General features: G+C 35.0%; 2 protein-coding genes across 7 annotated transcripts in view; one reads left to right on the top strand and one right to left on the bottom strand.

Annotated features, from left to right (window-relative positions):
* Positions 1-15892, bottom strand: part of EMB1135 (RING/FYVE/PHD zinc finger superfamily protein) — a 286460-nt gene that overhangs the window by 13825 nt on the left and 256743 nt on the right. The window contains exon 32 of one of the 5 annotated variants that reach the window (XM_089811317.1): positions 70-503. The exons of the other annotated variants lie outside the window; for them this stretch is intronic. Within the exon in view, the coding sequence (XP_089667443.1) occupies positions 472-503 (32 nt within the window). The 3' untranslated portion in view covers positions 70-471. Of the gene's footprint in view, positions 1-69; positions 504-15892 lie in introns of those variants that run through there. 5 annotated transcript variants of the gene reach the window in all.
* On the top strand, positions 1435-3944 carry LOC149530245 (uncharacterized). Of its 2 annotated transcripts, none has more exons than XM_089810379.1 (3): positions 1435-3092; positions 3210-3362; positions 3434-3944. In XM_089810379.1, the coding sequence occupies exons 1-3, from the start codon at positions 3029-3031 to the stop codon at positions 3679-3681; spliced, it is 465 nt and encodes a 154-aa protein (XP_089666505.1). In that variant the 5' UTR covers positions 1435-3028; the 3' UTR covers positions 3682-3944. Both variants share the same exon structure in this region; 1 of them encodes a protein (XP_089666505.1).

Raw genomic sequence — 15892 nt, 5'->3', positions numbered from 1 at the left:
AAAAATTAGATCAATAAAAGTGGGAGGGCAAAGAAAAAATTAAAAACAGATTCAGTAGTCACAGCTAAAGATTCGAAGATAATAATGAAATAAAACAGTTAAAAGAGCTGTTTAGATAACAATCCATCAAAAATTGTAGCGTAAGATATTACTGCTACCTGATACATGGTAATGCATTTCACGTCGGGATCAAACGCCAAATCAACATGTCAAGTTACCAATAGGAGCTTCATTTTATGTAGCCAATTTTAAGGGAACCTGATTACAAGATTAATTCGAATTTCACAACAAAAATAAGCTGTGAAACAGAGCAAACGACAGGTTCCGTTACCGTCCAATAGTTGAGACTCCTTTCGACTTCAATGTGATCCCAAGGATCAAACTTCGAGGATTTTCATTTGTGTGATCTTTTACTCCAATCCGGGAATAAAATAATATATTTCAAAATCTACCCTGACTCGATACCTCAATTCAAACATCTGGATCCTGACTCCAGTCAATACCTACACAATTGAAACATATATTTCAGGATGTGAAAGTTGTTCTTATATAAGTGCTTGAGAAAAGTACTAGTTCTATTTTTATCCACACCTTCTATTATAACTAATTTCAAACTCCCATTATGTTTTTTTCCCCCCGAAAGGCATAAAGGTATAGAGTTATAGAAAATCATTTCTAGAACATATATAGCATTATCATATTAAACTATTCTACTTTATAATCAGTCATACCTTTCACAATATTTTCATTGGAATGCAGACCATCATAAATAAAGACAACATTTGAATCTTGGCATCTACAACAATATTTTTACGGGAGGACATTCATAAGGACAAACAATTTTCGATAAATGTGCATCACTAACTTTCTTATCAATAAAGGCGCTTTGCTGGGAAGAATTCAACGCTCTAACGGTACAGCTCACCGGCATTACAAGCAGACTTACACAAAGTCCCAACTATGCGTTAAAAACTCGTGATTATAAGCATAATATCCAAACATTTTTAAAAATTAAATGTAAAAAATTGTGAGTCGTTGAGTTTTCAAAAAAAAACTGTACTATGGTTCTACCCATGACGAAAATGCTACTAGTTAAGCCCAAGGAGATTTGTTTCAAAAGGGAGGCAATTTTTCAACGCACAAAAAGAGAGTTTGACACAACTTTTTTTTAGGGTTTTCGACAGCAAAAACATGGATTTCTAAGATTTTCAAGGCCAAGGCTTCAGCAATAATGCATTGCACGGGAAGCAGGTTTAAATACAAGAGAAGGAGAAAGTTAGAAATGAGATTGGAGCAATGCGGGGGTCCAGCACCAGCATATCAAGATAGCTTTGTGAAGGACTTTGTGGGACCTAACAAATATAAGCAGGGACCTCTTTGGCTTTGAACATATTTAATTTTTTTCTTATATGCATATCTTTTAACTGTTCCCTAATTGTTCTGACCAAAGTAACCAGAATCGCTCAAAAATCGCCTGAATCGGCGATTCAGCGATGGCAATTTTTTGGAGTGGGAAATCGCCATCGTTGATTTCACCAGGGGAATCGCCTGAATCGCCAATTTGGGCGATTCATCCAAAAAATCGCATGAATCGCCTGATAAAATCGGCATGAATCGCTCACGGCCAGTAAAGTATAGACTTGCAAAATTTAAAAAAATTGCTTTTTTTTTTAACTTTCTTTTTGACCTATTCTCTTTGTTATAACCCTAAAGAGCTTTCTATTTGTTTAACATGAGTAGAAGAGAGGAAAAGTGAGAGAGAAGAGAAAATAAAAGCCATAGGTTTCTAATCGGCAAGAAGAAAGAGCACAAAAGAGATCAACAATCCATTTGGGGAGGCCATCAATTGCATTGGGAGCATTAAGGAGCCAATCTCAACACTTTTCAACTCATTTGCAAGAGGTAAGTGCTCTTTTTTTTTTTTGCATGTTAGTGTATTATGCATTTTTTGTTAAATTTTTGTAGTTTTCAAGATTTTTAGTTTAGATCTTGAATGTTCTTTATTTTTACTAATTTGCAAACGAGGGTTTGTTGTTTTGTAGCTTTTATTAGCTTCAAACTTTGATATTTTACATATAAATTTTTATTGCAGCAGCCTATGCTTTCATTTTTCGCAAATTCGCAATGGGTAGAAAAGGTGAATGTTGGAAATATAACAAAGAGTTTCCTGGAAGAACCAAATATCAAACAAAATGTATTTTTTGTAAAGAAAAAATAACTTCTGGGGATATTTATAGATTGAAATACCACATTGCTGCTATACCTGGACACGATGTTACAATTTGCACTCACCAAACTCCTAAGGTAAAATGCACTTGCTTAATGGCATTAGAAAAACTTGAAAAAGATAAAGCCAATAGGAAAATGCAACGTGAAGGGTTAAGGGGTATTGGCTCCCATGTTCCCGCATCCGCATCCACAGCTGCATCCACATCTGCATTTGCTTCTGCATCTGTAGGTTGTGTTGGAGAGGGTTCTTCTAGGCCTCCTTTTTATCCTAGTTCTTCTGCTCGTGCTAGTGCTAGTCGGTCACATACTGAGACAGAGTCCCACACCAACCTATTGCAGCCTAGAGTGTGGAAAAACAGAATGGATAGTTACTTTGTGCCCCGCACTACTCCTGGTTCCCAACCCACGCTTGACAGCATGGGTTTGAACAAGGAGATTCATGATGCTGCTAGAAAGGAGATATGCAAATTTTGGTACTTTTGCAACATTTCATTTATTGCAGCCAGGTAATTGATTCTTTTTTCGTTGTTTTCTTTAAAGTTAAAATTAAAAGTAAAAGTAAAACTTTAATTATATCTACTTGTTTTATAATTTGAGTCTTTGACATCTAAATTTTTATTTGTGACAGGGCTCCTTATTGGCAGAACATGATAGATGCGGTTGCTATTTGTGGTCCGGGGTTTAAAGCCCCAACTGAGGCTGAGTTGAGCGGGGATACCTCTTGGATGAGATGGTAGAGGACATGAGGGCTGAGCTCGAGGAGAACTGAAAGGAGTGGATTGCAAAGGGTTGCACCATCATGACTGATGGTTGGACAGATAGGAGGAATAGAACACTCCTCAATTTTCTTGTATCCTGTGGAGGTAATTGATCATTCTACTTTCTTACATACATAATTGTAAATTTTGATTTGTTGAATGCTAATTTGTTGATGATCCATTTAATTTTAATATTCTAATTCGTTATTTTGTTACTTGTAGGATATACCATGTTCATCAAATCCATCGATGCTTCCGCACATGTAAAAAATGCCACATACTTATGTGAGGCTATTGAGGAAGTCATAGCAGAGGTGGGAGAACAAAATGTGATCCAGGTGGTGACGGATAATGCAGCAAGTTATGTTGCTGCAGGTAAACTTTTAACTTTTCAAGTTTTGAAAATAAATTTATTTGAATTTCTAATTGACTTAAAATTGTTGTAGGTAAACTTTTGATGGAGAGGCACCCCACCATATTTTGGTCCCCTTGTGCGGCACATTGCATTGACCTCATGTTGGAGGAAATTAGCAAACTTGAGTTTGTCAAGTCATGTGTGGAAAGGGCAAAAAACATATGCAAATTCATTTATAATCATTCATTTGTCCTTAGCACAATCAGAAAGTACACAGAAGGCAAGGAGTTAGCTCGCCCAGGTATCACTAGGTTTGCCTCGAATTTCATCACCTTGTAGTCCTTGTTGACATCAAGGGATGAATTGAGGAGCATGTTTGTTGGGCGGGAGTGGATTTCCTCTTCCTATGCTATGACCACTGCAGGGATAGATGTGGCGGATTGCATATTTGATGAGGATGGTTTTTGGAAACCCGCTAGAGAAATCTTGCAGGTAAATTTATTGCAATTTAACATTTAGTATTTTACTTTTACTTTAAGTTATATTATTTTATATTTAAGTTTTGACTCAAGTTTTTTGTTTTACTTTATATGTAGGTCACTGAGCCCCTTGTAGCTTTGCTAAGAACTGTTGATGGGGAGAAGCCCTCTATGGGCTACATTTATGAGGGCATGGATAGGTCCAAGGAGGCCATCAGAGCCCAATATGCAGGAGTGCAAGAAAGGTATGGCCCTATTTGGGACATCATCAATAAGAGATGGCAAAATCAGCTACATCGACCCATCCATGCAGCAGCGGAGATTCTCACTGGCTTATACACAGTGATTCAAAGGTTGAGTAGCGATGAAGATAGCACTGCTGCGATTGTTGAGCTAGACCAGTTCAACAATAAAGAGGGGCCACTTTTCTCTGGCAAGATGGCCATAAATGCTTAGACAACACTACAGCCAGGTAAAAATTAAATAATATATTCAATGTTCATGAATCTAGATTCTAAACTTAAAGTTGATTATGTAATTTTAGAGTTAACTTGTAATTTGTAAATGAGACTAATTGTTTCTATTTTCAATTTTTCCCTTACTGCAGATAGATGGTGGCAAATGTTTGGGGCCACAACCCGAAAACTTCAAAAAATTGCCATTCGTATTCTTAGTCAACCAAGCAGCGCTTCTGGATGTGAGCGCAATTGGTCCATGTTCGAGCACATTAATTCGAAGAGGAGAAATAGGTTGACAATGCAGAAGTTGAATGATATTGTCTTTGTTCATTACAACCTCCGTCTTAGGATCAGATAGATTTTGGACACTGACTCCTCTTCGATCATTCTGGAGGAGATTGATCCAGAATCAGAGTGGCTCACAGAGGTTGTGGATTCAGTCTTCACTGAGGAAGACCGTGTGTGGGTTGACCAGGTGGATATAGAGGCTGAGGCAGCTAAAGCACGTTCTTCAGGTATTGGTAGACGCACACGTGCACACACAGGCACAGGCCCTAGCGACGTTCATGAGCCCATCTTACATGCGAGAGATATGGCTCGGCAGTCCTCTAGGACCTACATTAGACACCTTGCTACTAGGCAAACTGGATACTCAGAGGCTGAGGTTGAGGCTACAGCCGAGCCTCAGGATGATGTTGAGGATGATGATGATGACTATGAGTCTGAGGCTTGAGCTGGAGCCTTGTTTTTATATTTTGTTTACAGATATTGATACTGAATCATTGATAGACATATGTTTCAAACTTTCATGGATCTTCATCTTAGATTCTTACATACATTTATGATTTGATGTCTTATGGATCATCTTACATACATTCTATTATTTAAATCATTATGATCATTTAATTTCTATTTAATTCAGCTAGCCTACAATTTACATTTTAGATAACATAGTTACATATGTGACGGATTTTATGTTCCATGTTTATGTATGTTAAGTTTTAACTTCTATTTGATGATGTTATAGTGTGTTTAAGTTATATTCAATAAAGGGTGCATGAAATAAGTTTTAAATTGTTAAAATCTTTAAATTTAAAAGGTTTTTTCAATTTTGCCGATTCATCGCCGATTCATTGCTGATTCACGATTCGATTCGGCCTTGGCAATTCCGATCCGATTCCGATTCTTGTTACTTTGGTTCTGACAATGCATCAAGAAAAGCTAAAACCTATCAAACCCTTTAACCAGACACAAATATAAGCAGGGACCTCTTTGGCTTTGAACATATTTAATTTTTTTCTTATATGCATATCTTTTAACTGTTCCCTAATTGTTCTGACAATGCATCAAGAAAAGCTAAAACCTATCAAACCCTTTACCCATAGACACACTGGGCTACTCAACAAAGAAACCACCTTTTTCTAACAAGAAAAACCCAGGTGTTAGTAAATAACACGTATCCAGTAAATTTTGGACCATCTATAGCTGCTTCTAGCACACAAATCTCCGAGTCTTGGTTGAGGTGGTTATGTCAGGAAGGGGTAATGATGCCTGGGAGTCACACTTCAGTTCATAAATGGACTCCCAGAAGCTTATCTTAATGCTGATGCCTAATGCTCAGCGTATGGCCTCATTTTAAAACAAGCATGGGCCTGAATTCAATTTAAGGCTGCGTGAAATAATACAGGGCTTCATGAATTCAATGTAATGTTTCATAAATTTAAATGAGAAGCCTCAAATCTGACCCAATAGCCTTGAGTTTTAACAGTGGGGTGGCCCAAAATGTAATGAACGGTTCCAACCAACGCATTAAAGTCTTAAAAGGAGTTCAAACCAATAAGGAGGCATAAGTTTAATGGAAAAGCCCAGTTTGGCCTAAGAGATGCTACCTTTGGGGTTCAGCCACTTACAATTGGGGGGTGACACCATTTCAACACCTACTCCAGCTCAAACCAATTATCCAATAGCAGATCAGGCATTCAGAGAAGAGCAAATTTCTCCTACAGCAGCACCGATTTTCATTAAGGACTGAGCCTTGAGGGCGTTTGCTTGGAAACAAATCTGAAACGCACACAAACTGGGGTGACTTAAAGAACATATATATCCGATCCAACCAAAGTTAGACCTGTATTATTTAGACTCTGAACCTGATGATTAACAGCAAGGTTAAGTGGCTTTTTTCATAGTATATATAAGAGGATGAAAACAATATGTATGCATTTTTCAGACCTCAGATTGAAGGTAAGGTGATAATTGTGATTATGTATTCTAGATTCGAAACCTCCTTATCTATGAAAAATCAAATTTCAGAAACTACAAGATGTCTTGTTTTGAATTTGTTAAATATCACTGTTAAAGACTTTGATTTCCCCAAAATACCAACCCATGTGATTTAAGATAAAATGCAATGCACTAAAGAAGATGTTATATGGCAGATTAGGCATGGCTGGAGTTGAAGGTGGCACGGAATTTTGAAAAGTGTGATATAGTTTGTCCAGTGCCACTGAAATTTCCGAAAACACCTATATCTTTAGCCTAGCCCCATTGCGATTTCAAATAGGATCAGAGTACTTTACCCAGTCTTCATCTGATTTCCACTCTTCACCAAAAAGCCTGCAAAATTTCAATGAAATGCCTATATCGGGTTTGAGCCCAACTGAAGGTGCAAAGCAGCATCAAGAGAAGGCACGAAACAAACAAGATGGTGCATTAAGTTTTAAGTCAAAAATCAAGTTTGAGGCATCCATATTGAATTTCTGTAATGTCTTCTATTTAAGTTTAAATTTTATAAATAATATTCAATAAAAATAATAATAAATAAATATCATAAACATAATTTATCACATAATATATTATCATCATATTGATAACATATTAAAATAGGGTTCTAATCTCCTTTATAAGGATGATCACTCTTTGAAATTTAACTCATTCACTTTTGATTAATAACAATTTTTCTTTTTGCTCATCAAGAATGTCTCATTTGTAGATCTGGGGATTCCAACTTCCATAGCTTTTGCTCTCTTTCTGTGACAAGTGTTTGAATGTGGGTGATTCTTGGGATCTGTGGGGTTGATCTTTCATCAACTTCAAAATGGTATCAGAACTTTAGACTTTCATGCCCTTGTTCTCTTCATGGGAGATTTGACTATAGTTTTCAGATCTTGTTTTTCAAAGGTTCTTTGTATTGGATCTGGGGGTCATTCTTTTTAGTGCACCTTGAGCCCAAACAGACCTCACCGTTGGATTTGTAGCGCTCAAAAACCCGTATTTCCATATAAACTTTGTCGAATTTGAACATTTTTGACTAGTAAGGCAAAAATCTTGCCCCCAGATCGGACACACATCCCGAGGCGACAATTTAATTTTTTATTTAAAAAATAAATCACAAAAAAAAACTTTTGAAGCCTTGAAAAGTCTTTTAACTCACAAATTTAAAAAGGCCCATGCAAAAGTTTGAAAAATCATGCAAATATAAAGTGAAAAAGTTCTTTTAAATTTGTTAGTGGTTTTTTGGCCATATCTTTTGCATACAGAGGTATTTTTTGACAAATCTTATATCTTTAGAAAGCTCTTTCCAAGCCCGTCATGGTGGTGCAGGTCATTTGGACTCTTTTTAGTTGCATGTTTATGCATTCAAAGTCAGGGATTCTATTTTTCACTTTAGGAGACATATCTTGAGCATCCAATCTCCGATTTGGGAATTCTTTATATCGTTTGGAAGGTATTTCAGTGCTCTTTCTAGTGACACTAATTGTTTTTCCAGATTCTGCTCTAGGCACATTCTATTCGACTTTTTGCATTTTCACATTTTGATTGATATCTTAGTTGTTTTAGGTCCGGGGATCAATTTAGTTGCTTTAAATGATTCGTCATAGGTTGTACTATCTATTGCATCAGCCTTATGTCTTTTTTGGTATAGACATCATTTGTATGCATTCTTGCAAACGCATTGAGATAAAGTGCCATATTGCATTTGTATTTTCATTTCAATTGTTTTGTCTTATGATTTGAGTAGTGGCATCTGAGGACACTCATACAGATTACTGTATTCTTGGGATTCGCTATATCTTGTGCCTTATTGTACATGTGCTACTCTGATTAAAGTGTCATTGGGGGTTGATGTTTTGTCTTTGTTTGTCATCTTCCTTTGTCTAGTGAGTTCCATTTTATGACATTAGCCTTATGACGTGTCTGAAATTGATCACCTCAATACACACATGTATTCTTTTGTGCATCTTAATCATGATTCCTTAACATGGAGTTCTATTAGCCCACTTTTCCAATTGCCTGTCACCTCACCCTTGTCCGCATTAGGGGTTTTTTCTATTGTTTTTTATGCTTCCTTGGTTCGATAGAGTGAGCTATGTATTTAGTATTTGTTCCTATGTACTAGACAGATGTAGTACCTATGCATTTCAATGAGATAGAGCATTTACCATATATACACTTCTATTCATTCCTACTTTGGTTCTAGCCTTCCATGTTCGATTGATCAGCTCTTCAGGCTTCGATGTTTTATGTCATATGTATCTTTGAGTTCAATTGTTTGCCTTGTTTGCCTCCTGATTTGAGTAGTGTCTTCTGAGAGCACTCATGCAGATTATAGTCTTCTCTCCCTGGCCAGGAATCTATTTCAATGGAGGTTCTTCAGACCAGCAATTACTTTTCGATAGAGCTTAGAGCTTTGCAGCTTCTTATGCTTAAGCGGTGTTCTACATAATCATCTCTTTTGTTCCTATCTTCTAGGACATTCTCTAGTTTGGAGGCTTATTCAATCCTTCAATAGTTCTTTCAGCATTTTTTCCATCTCTTTTTGGAATAGGGAATTCCCCATGTGGTTTTCTCTATTTCTCCTCTTTTTAGAGATATGGTAGCACTTGAGTACCTCATAAGGCCTTGTTGCCAGGACCCAATTCTACTTTCAATAGTAGTTTCTAAGTTTTTAGCTACTCCCTAAGTTTATCTTAGAAGGGATGTTAGAGTAATAAGATACATCTTATTATCTTCTTTTTACTCAAGCTAAACATTAGGCATATAATAAGTAATTATTTTATTACTTATTATCATGCAACCTAAGTTTTACCTTTTAAGGTTCTGATCTCCTTTATAAGGGTGATCTCTCTTTATAATTTAATTTATTCACTTTTGATTAATAGGAATTTCTCTTTTTGCTCTTCAAGAATGTCTCATTTGTGGATCTGGGAATTCCAACCTCTGTAATTTTTGCTCCTCTTTTTGTGACAAGGGATTCTTGAGAGTTGTGGGGTTGATTTTTCATCAACTTCAGCAAACATTTTACGCCAACATTAGCATTGTAAGGTTTGAATCGCTTGACAACAAGTAATCCGAGGAAGGGTGGACTATCATGTCCCCTACTTTCCTACAACGAGATTTAATAAATAATATAATAAAGCTTAAATGATTCCTTGTTATTGAGATAATAACAAGATAATATTATATAAGGAAAACAATAATATAATGTAAGTCTTGAATATTATATTACTATTACATAATATAAAAATAGACAAATGATACTACTAAAATAATTCAATATAAATATATTAATAGTAATCAATAAATTATTATTATTAATATTATAATAATATGATTTAACAATATATAATTCATATGTTAAATATAGCAAAATTTAAGTATGAAATTATACTCAAGAGATTAACAATTAATATTTCCAATGGTTAAGCATAGAGTCGTGTCTCATCAATTGAACACATATTGAGGAATATATGAAAGTGAAATAAGATAGATAGATTGGGCATCAGGAATATAGAATACGCACAACATTTGATATGGTAAAAAAATTGGGGAATATATTCATGATTAAGAATTCATAGGAGACTCGAACAACGATGCAAAACCCAAAAATTTGGGAGGATAGAACAATGAGGTTTAATATACCATATGCAGACAAAAAAATAAATTTACACCGAATCGGAGGGGATATAACAAAGAAAGTTAATCTTTTGCAATCCATGGATAAACATTGATGGAATAGTAGAGCTAGACAAAATACTATCCATGGAATCAAGAATGTTAGAAATATTTATAGATACCTCAATATCCTACTTAGACAGAGTCAGACAAAGGAAACATTACAAATAGCAAACATAGTTGGAGAGGAAATTGTCCAGGAAGGAACATAGGTGCAATCTGTGTGTGTGGATTACAAAATAGACAAAATCATTATTATCTGTAAAAAGGTATGAACTCGTCAAAGTTGACTTAAGCAAGTATGAAGTTCATGTTATTGCTTTAGATTTGGTGCCAAGGCTATATGGGGCATCAAACAAATAGACAACAATCACTAGTAATGAATCAATAAAAAGAAGGGTTTGAATCAGTAGGAACACTATCATACACTTCAAAAATGCTTCATATGAATGATATATCTGCAAACACGCTAGAGCACTCTTAAGGGGATTCAGGTAATAATACAATGATTGAGAATATGTTCATAACGTAGCCACAATGAAACAAGAAAGATGAATATCAAGTCAATACATGGAAGAAGAAAAAGTCACTCGTGTAGGAATCACCGAGTCAGCACTGAGAGTATTCAGAAGGCTGCATGGGACTTAAATAATCAATATTTCTAAGAGAGACAATGATGGGTAATATCTGGACATGTAAGACTAAAGTGTAGCAGTATTAGTGATTTATGCATACACTGAGCAGATATGATCCATGGAAATGGCTAGTATATATCTATTGTAAGGGCAAGTATAAACATTATATAAATAGTATTGATGTATTTTTATAGCAGTAGTTTGAAATGGTGTGATGGTAAAGAAACAGGGTTTATGGTGAAGAGACGCACTCTACCCTTTATATGTTGTGATAAATAAATTCATCAATGTTCATGCCCCAACAGATTATAAAAATTGTATAGCATGGAGGAGAAAGGGGGGTTTAATATCAAAATAGAAGTGGATTCATCAAATGGAGAAAATAGAAATAAGGAGGAAAATTTTCATCACAGATAAAACATTGAGAGTTCAAACTAGCAAGTGATTAAGGAAAAATGATTTTTTTATGCTAGTCATTTAGAGAACCTGTGTTACGAAAGGGGTCTTGTATACTTGCAATCGTAAAATTTAAGTCTTAAACATTTTCACAAGTTACCCATGATATTTCAAAAGATATATTTAAAATCCAAAGTTGGGAACCTGAGGCGAGTCAAGGGTAAATCCCATTAGAGATCATTACAACTCCTACTTGCAAGTGAAACATCATGATGCAGCCCAAATATAGAGGCTTGCAAGACCAAGAAAATGCAAATCAAGTGCAAGATCACAGTCTATACATCAAGAAGTCAGAATTCAGGAACAAGCCAAAGCAATGATAAGATTTCCAAGAGTAGAAGTTTATGGAGAGAACACAAGTTAGGAATCCAAATCGATCCAAGGCTTGATAATGTTGAGTATCTAGAGTTATTTCCTCATCATCAAGCAATATTTATCAAGCCTACAAGATAGGCATGCTGAGGTGACACCCATTTCTTTAACCAATAAGAATGTGTCAATGTCCTAATGGAGGGGCTTCATCATACCATGTTTAGATTCATTTAATTTGTCAAAAAGGGAAAAGTCATACAATTATCTTCTAAAAGAAGATTTGTTGTAAGCCTATGTAGCATTTTATCATTGACCTACTGATTGGTGCCTTCTTCTACAAGTTTATACGTAAACTCTCTTCTCATTGCCCCATAAAGCATTGTAATTTTCTTATGGGCCCACAAGGTGGTGCTCTTTTATAATTGGTTGGGCATTTAATAAATGTCTGTGGAGGTTATGAAACCTTGATTAGGGTTGTGTTGGATTAATCTTGGTCCTTGATTTCAAATCAATATTGGCCCTTCATTGTAATTGAACAACTATAAAAGGCGAAGGCTTTCTCATTTGTAACTCATTAGAGATGCGATTAGAATTAGTTTATATTGGCTAAGGGAGAGACTTCGAGGAATTGTTGTCATAATGCTATCAAAGGAATTGCTAATTCACCGTTGGTCTTCATGGTGCATTACTTATGCTACTTTATAGTCGTGCACAATTTCTACATTTCCTCACTTTAAGTAGATTTCATTTCATGTTGTTTAGAAGTAGCGTTTAGTTGCATAAAAATGATTTTTGAAGCATCTTTGGTGAACCTGCTTAGACCAAACAACTAATTGCTTGTTGATTGTAACTGTAAGTAGGCCTTGCATGCTCAAAGGACATAAATTCATAAGCTTAACTTCGATTATTGGCACATTGATATGCATCGATGGATGGTCTTAACGGAATGGTGATAATATGAACATCTTACATCTACCTTAGGCTATCGTACTAACTTGCTTGATGTCGATGGCTAGACTAAGTCTAGCAGAGTCCCACAAAAACATTCACAATTTCTTGCATTGTAGATGTAGAATAGCTTCCTAAATCCTATCCCTTTGTAGTTTGTTGTTCGAAGTGGTTGAAGGGGTTGATATCTATTGATTGAACAATGTAAGTCCCTTTGAACACCAACTATATCCCATTATTACTACTAAGTGAAAGTCCACAATAAGAAGGAACCTTGAGGTTGTCTAATTTGATCACACAATTCCTTTACATTGTTTAGCATATGAGCATCCTTATTCAAGAGAGAGTTGGAGATTTGGTGTTTCATCCTCGAATACTAAGTATTTAGCTCTAAATGTTGCAGTGAAATAAAACCCACATAAACAGGCATAAAAAAGGAGACAAAGTACTCCACTTAGAAGTTGTTGCTTTCTTGAGTGGTGCCTAGGCTGGGTTAACCATGCCACGACATATGAATTTGGGGTTTTGGGACTCAAGTTGAATATGTGGAATTTTGGGAATGTTCCTATATTCCTAATTTCATTTCAGAAGTGTACAAGTCTAATTTTCTTTAGTAGTTTTATTGTTCTATTACAATAAATTTAGGTGTTTTTAGAGGATGTTTTGTAATGTCCCCAAATGTGGCAAAATAAACTAATTAGATTAATTATTTTAAGTTGTCCAAATAAATTAAATCATAGTTCAAAATCACATTGTTAAGTGATCTAAACTAGTTTCTCGCGAGAACTTGCAAGTGGCGAGAAAATACAGGCTGTTCGCACCAAAAATCTTAGCCGAGAAGTCTGAAATTACTCACAGAGAAGTTGGCATGATATCAGCAAGAAAACAACTTGCAATAACTTGATTTCTTCTTGTGTGTGCGGGAGGTCAAAATAGGTACGCCCAATAGCGACAGTCAGTTCATTTTTTTTGCATTCTACAGTACTTGGAAGAGAGAAGGGTTGTGGAGGAGAGAAATAGTGATTGAAAGCCTTGTACAACAATTTCAAGTGGATTTGAAGCTCTTTTCAAGCAAATCCGGATTCACTACTATTCTAAATTCTTTTTCTTTTGAGTTAAAAATCGGTTTGTGTTGCCTTAGTTGCATGTAAGTTGATTGAATCTCTTGAATACCATTTGCAACTTTCTCTAACATGTTTTAGAGTGTAATGTGTAAGATCTAACACCATATTTTGCAATTTATCCAAAAACAATTCATAGTTTTCTCAATAATTTTGTAACCTAACACATTTTTGGTTATTTTTCTTTGAAGTTTCAGCTTGTGTTAAAACTTATAATCTAATTTAGTTTGTTGCTAAATATGTTTATTAAACGTTTGAATTTGTGTCTTCAATTTTTGTTTTGTATGTGTAGGTTGATTTTACATTAATTGGCAAATATGGCTTCTTGTACAACTGGCTTAGCTGCACCATCTGGAAATGGCTCCATAGTTGCATGTCCATCTGGATTTGTAGGCACGCGCCCTAGAGGGTGTAGAGATGAGGCATGGAAATATTGCTTTGAAGGAAACGAGTATAGTAGTGTGATATGCATAAAATGTGAAAAGAAAATTCGTGGACACATATCTTGTTTTAAGTACCACCTTCCTTGCATGTTTTAGTTTGCAATGAAATGGAGCAAAACATGTCAAGATTCTAATACCCAAATCAGATTTGTGACAGTTTTTGGATATTTCATGTTTCGAGTGTGTTTATAATAGTAGTTTGATTTGCTTGAATTTGGTACTCCTAGGTAGTTTGGTTTCAAATTCCTATATGATTTGAATAAGATTTTAGTGTGCTTTAGTTGTGTTTTGTAGTCATAACAGCAGTTTAAACAGGATTACAAATCATTCTCAGATACATTCAACATGATGTGAGGAATTTTTGGTTGAGTAAAAGATTATATGAATAATTAGGCCCTGTTGTCTTGCATTTTGTCACCACAAAATGTTGGTAACAGCATGAAACTTTTCCAAGCTAGTTTCATGTTTCTCTAAACTTGAATTTGATATTCAATTGCTTAATGTTGATCGATCGATCCATTTCATCTCGTATATCAAATCATTTTACTGAAGGCCTTCATCAAGTCTTTTTCATTTTGCTTTCTTTTGAGCCTTTGCTTGAATTTTGGAGCCTTCATCATTCTTTTCTTGGCTTTTGAGTTTCTGTCTATTAGTCGTTAGTCCTTTGGTCTTGCTCATGTCATGCTTTTCGCTTTTCCCTTCAATTCGGTCTAACCTAGAGCACAATTGGAGTTGTTAGTCAATAAATATGCCCATTTTAGTGCCTCAAAAGTGGACCTTTTTGGTGCAACAACACGAATTAAAAATATGATGTTATATTTTTAATTTGACTTTCACTTTTTGATATATATATAACTTAAATTCACTTTTTGTTATGTTTTTAAGTTACTTTAACTTAAAGTGACTATATAACTATATAGTTTTAGTTTTATTTTTTTTTTTTAAATCAAATGCTCATTTAAATGTTACTTTTTATATGATGTTTATATGTTATATATTTAAATATGATATATAAATATTGTTTATGACCCATTTAGCAACAGTTTTATGTATTTAAGTGTATTAAATGACTTTAAGTTATCAAAAGTGGACATTTTACATGTCACTGCATATAAAGTTCAACTTGGTGGACCTTTTTGATGTCATTACATCAAAAGGTTATCACAAGTGGACCTTTTTGATGTCATTGCATCAAAAGGCAAGTTTTTATGTCTTTGCATCCAAAATGTGAGATGTAACTTAAAATGTGCATTCCCTTCCAAAAGGTCTGATTTTGATTGCTTGCACATTTTAAAATATGTCATTGACCCAAAAAGGCCTGATTTGTCTTGTTTGCACATTTTAAAACATGCTATTGACACAAAAAGGTCTGATTTTAACTTGAAACATGTTTAAATATATGCACTGCCCTTCAAAAAGTCTGATTTTGAAGAAATACATGTCTTTGCCTCCCAAGAACCTGATTTTGATCATTAAGGGAGATTTTCTTGATGGATTTGCATGAGATCTTCTCCAATAGGGTCGTTTTTGCTTGGCAGTGGATTTTCTAACATAAAAAATGGATTTATCTTGCTAAAAAACGTATTTTCAAACTCCTTCCAAGGGCACTTTTTTGGAAAAATTTTCATATAAATCCATTTAGAGTGATTTAAATCACATTTTTGCAAAGAAAAGAGGCATTTTGACTTCTTCAATCATTTGCAATACATCTTGACTCACGTTTTTGCACTTATAAGCCAAAAACGA

This window comes from Cupressus sempervirens, chromosome 11, assembly GCF_028749045.1.
Source record: "Cupressus sempervirens isolate cs-2001-9-10 chromosome 11, ASM2874904v1, whole genome shotgun sequence".
Classification (NCBI taxonomy): Eukaryota; Viridiplantae; Streptophyta; class Pinopsida; order Cupressales; family Cupressaceae; genus Cupressus; species Cupressus sempervirens.
Note: the sequence above shows the minus strand (reverse complement) of the source record. Positions and strands in the feature narration are given on the sequence as shown.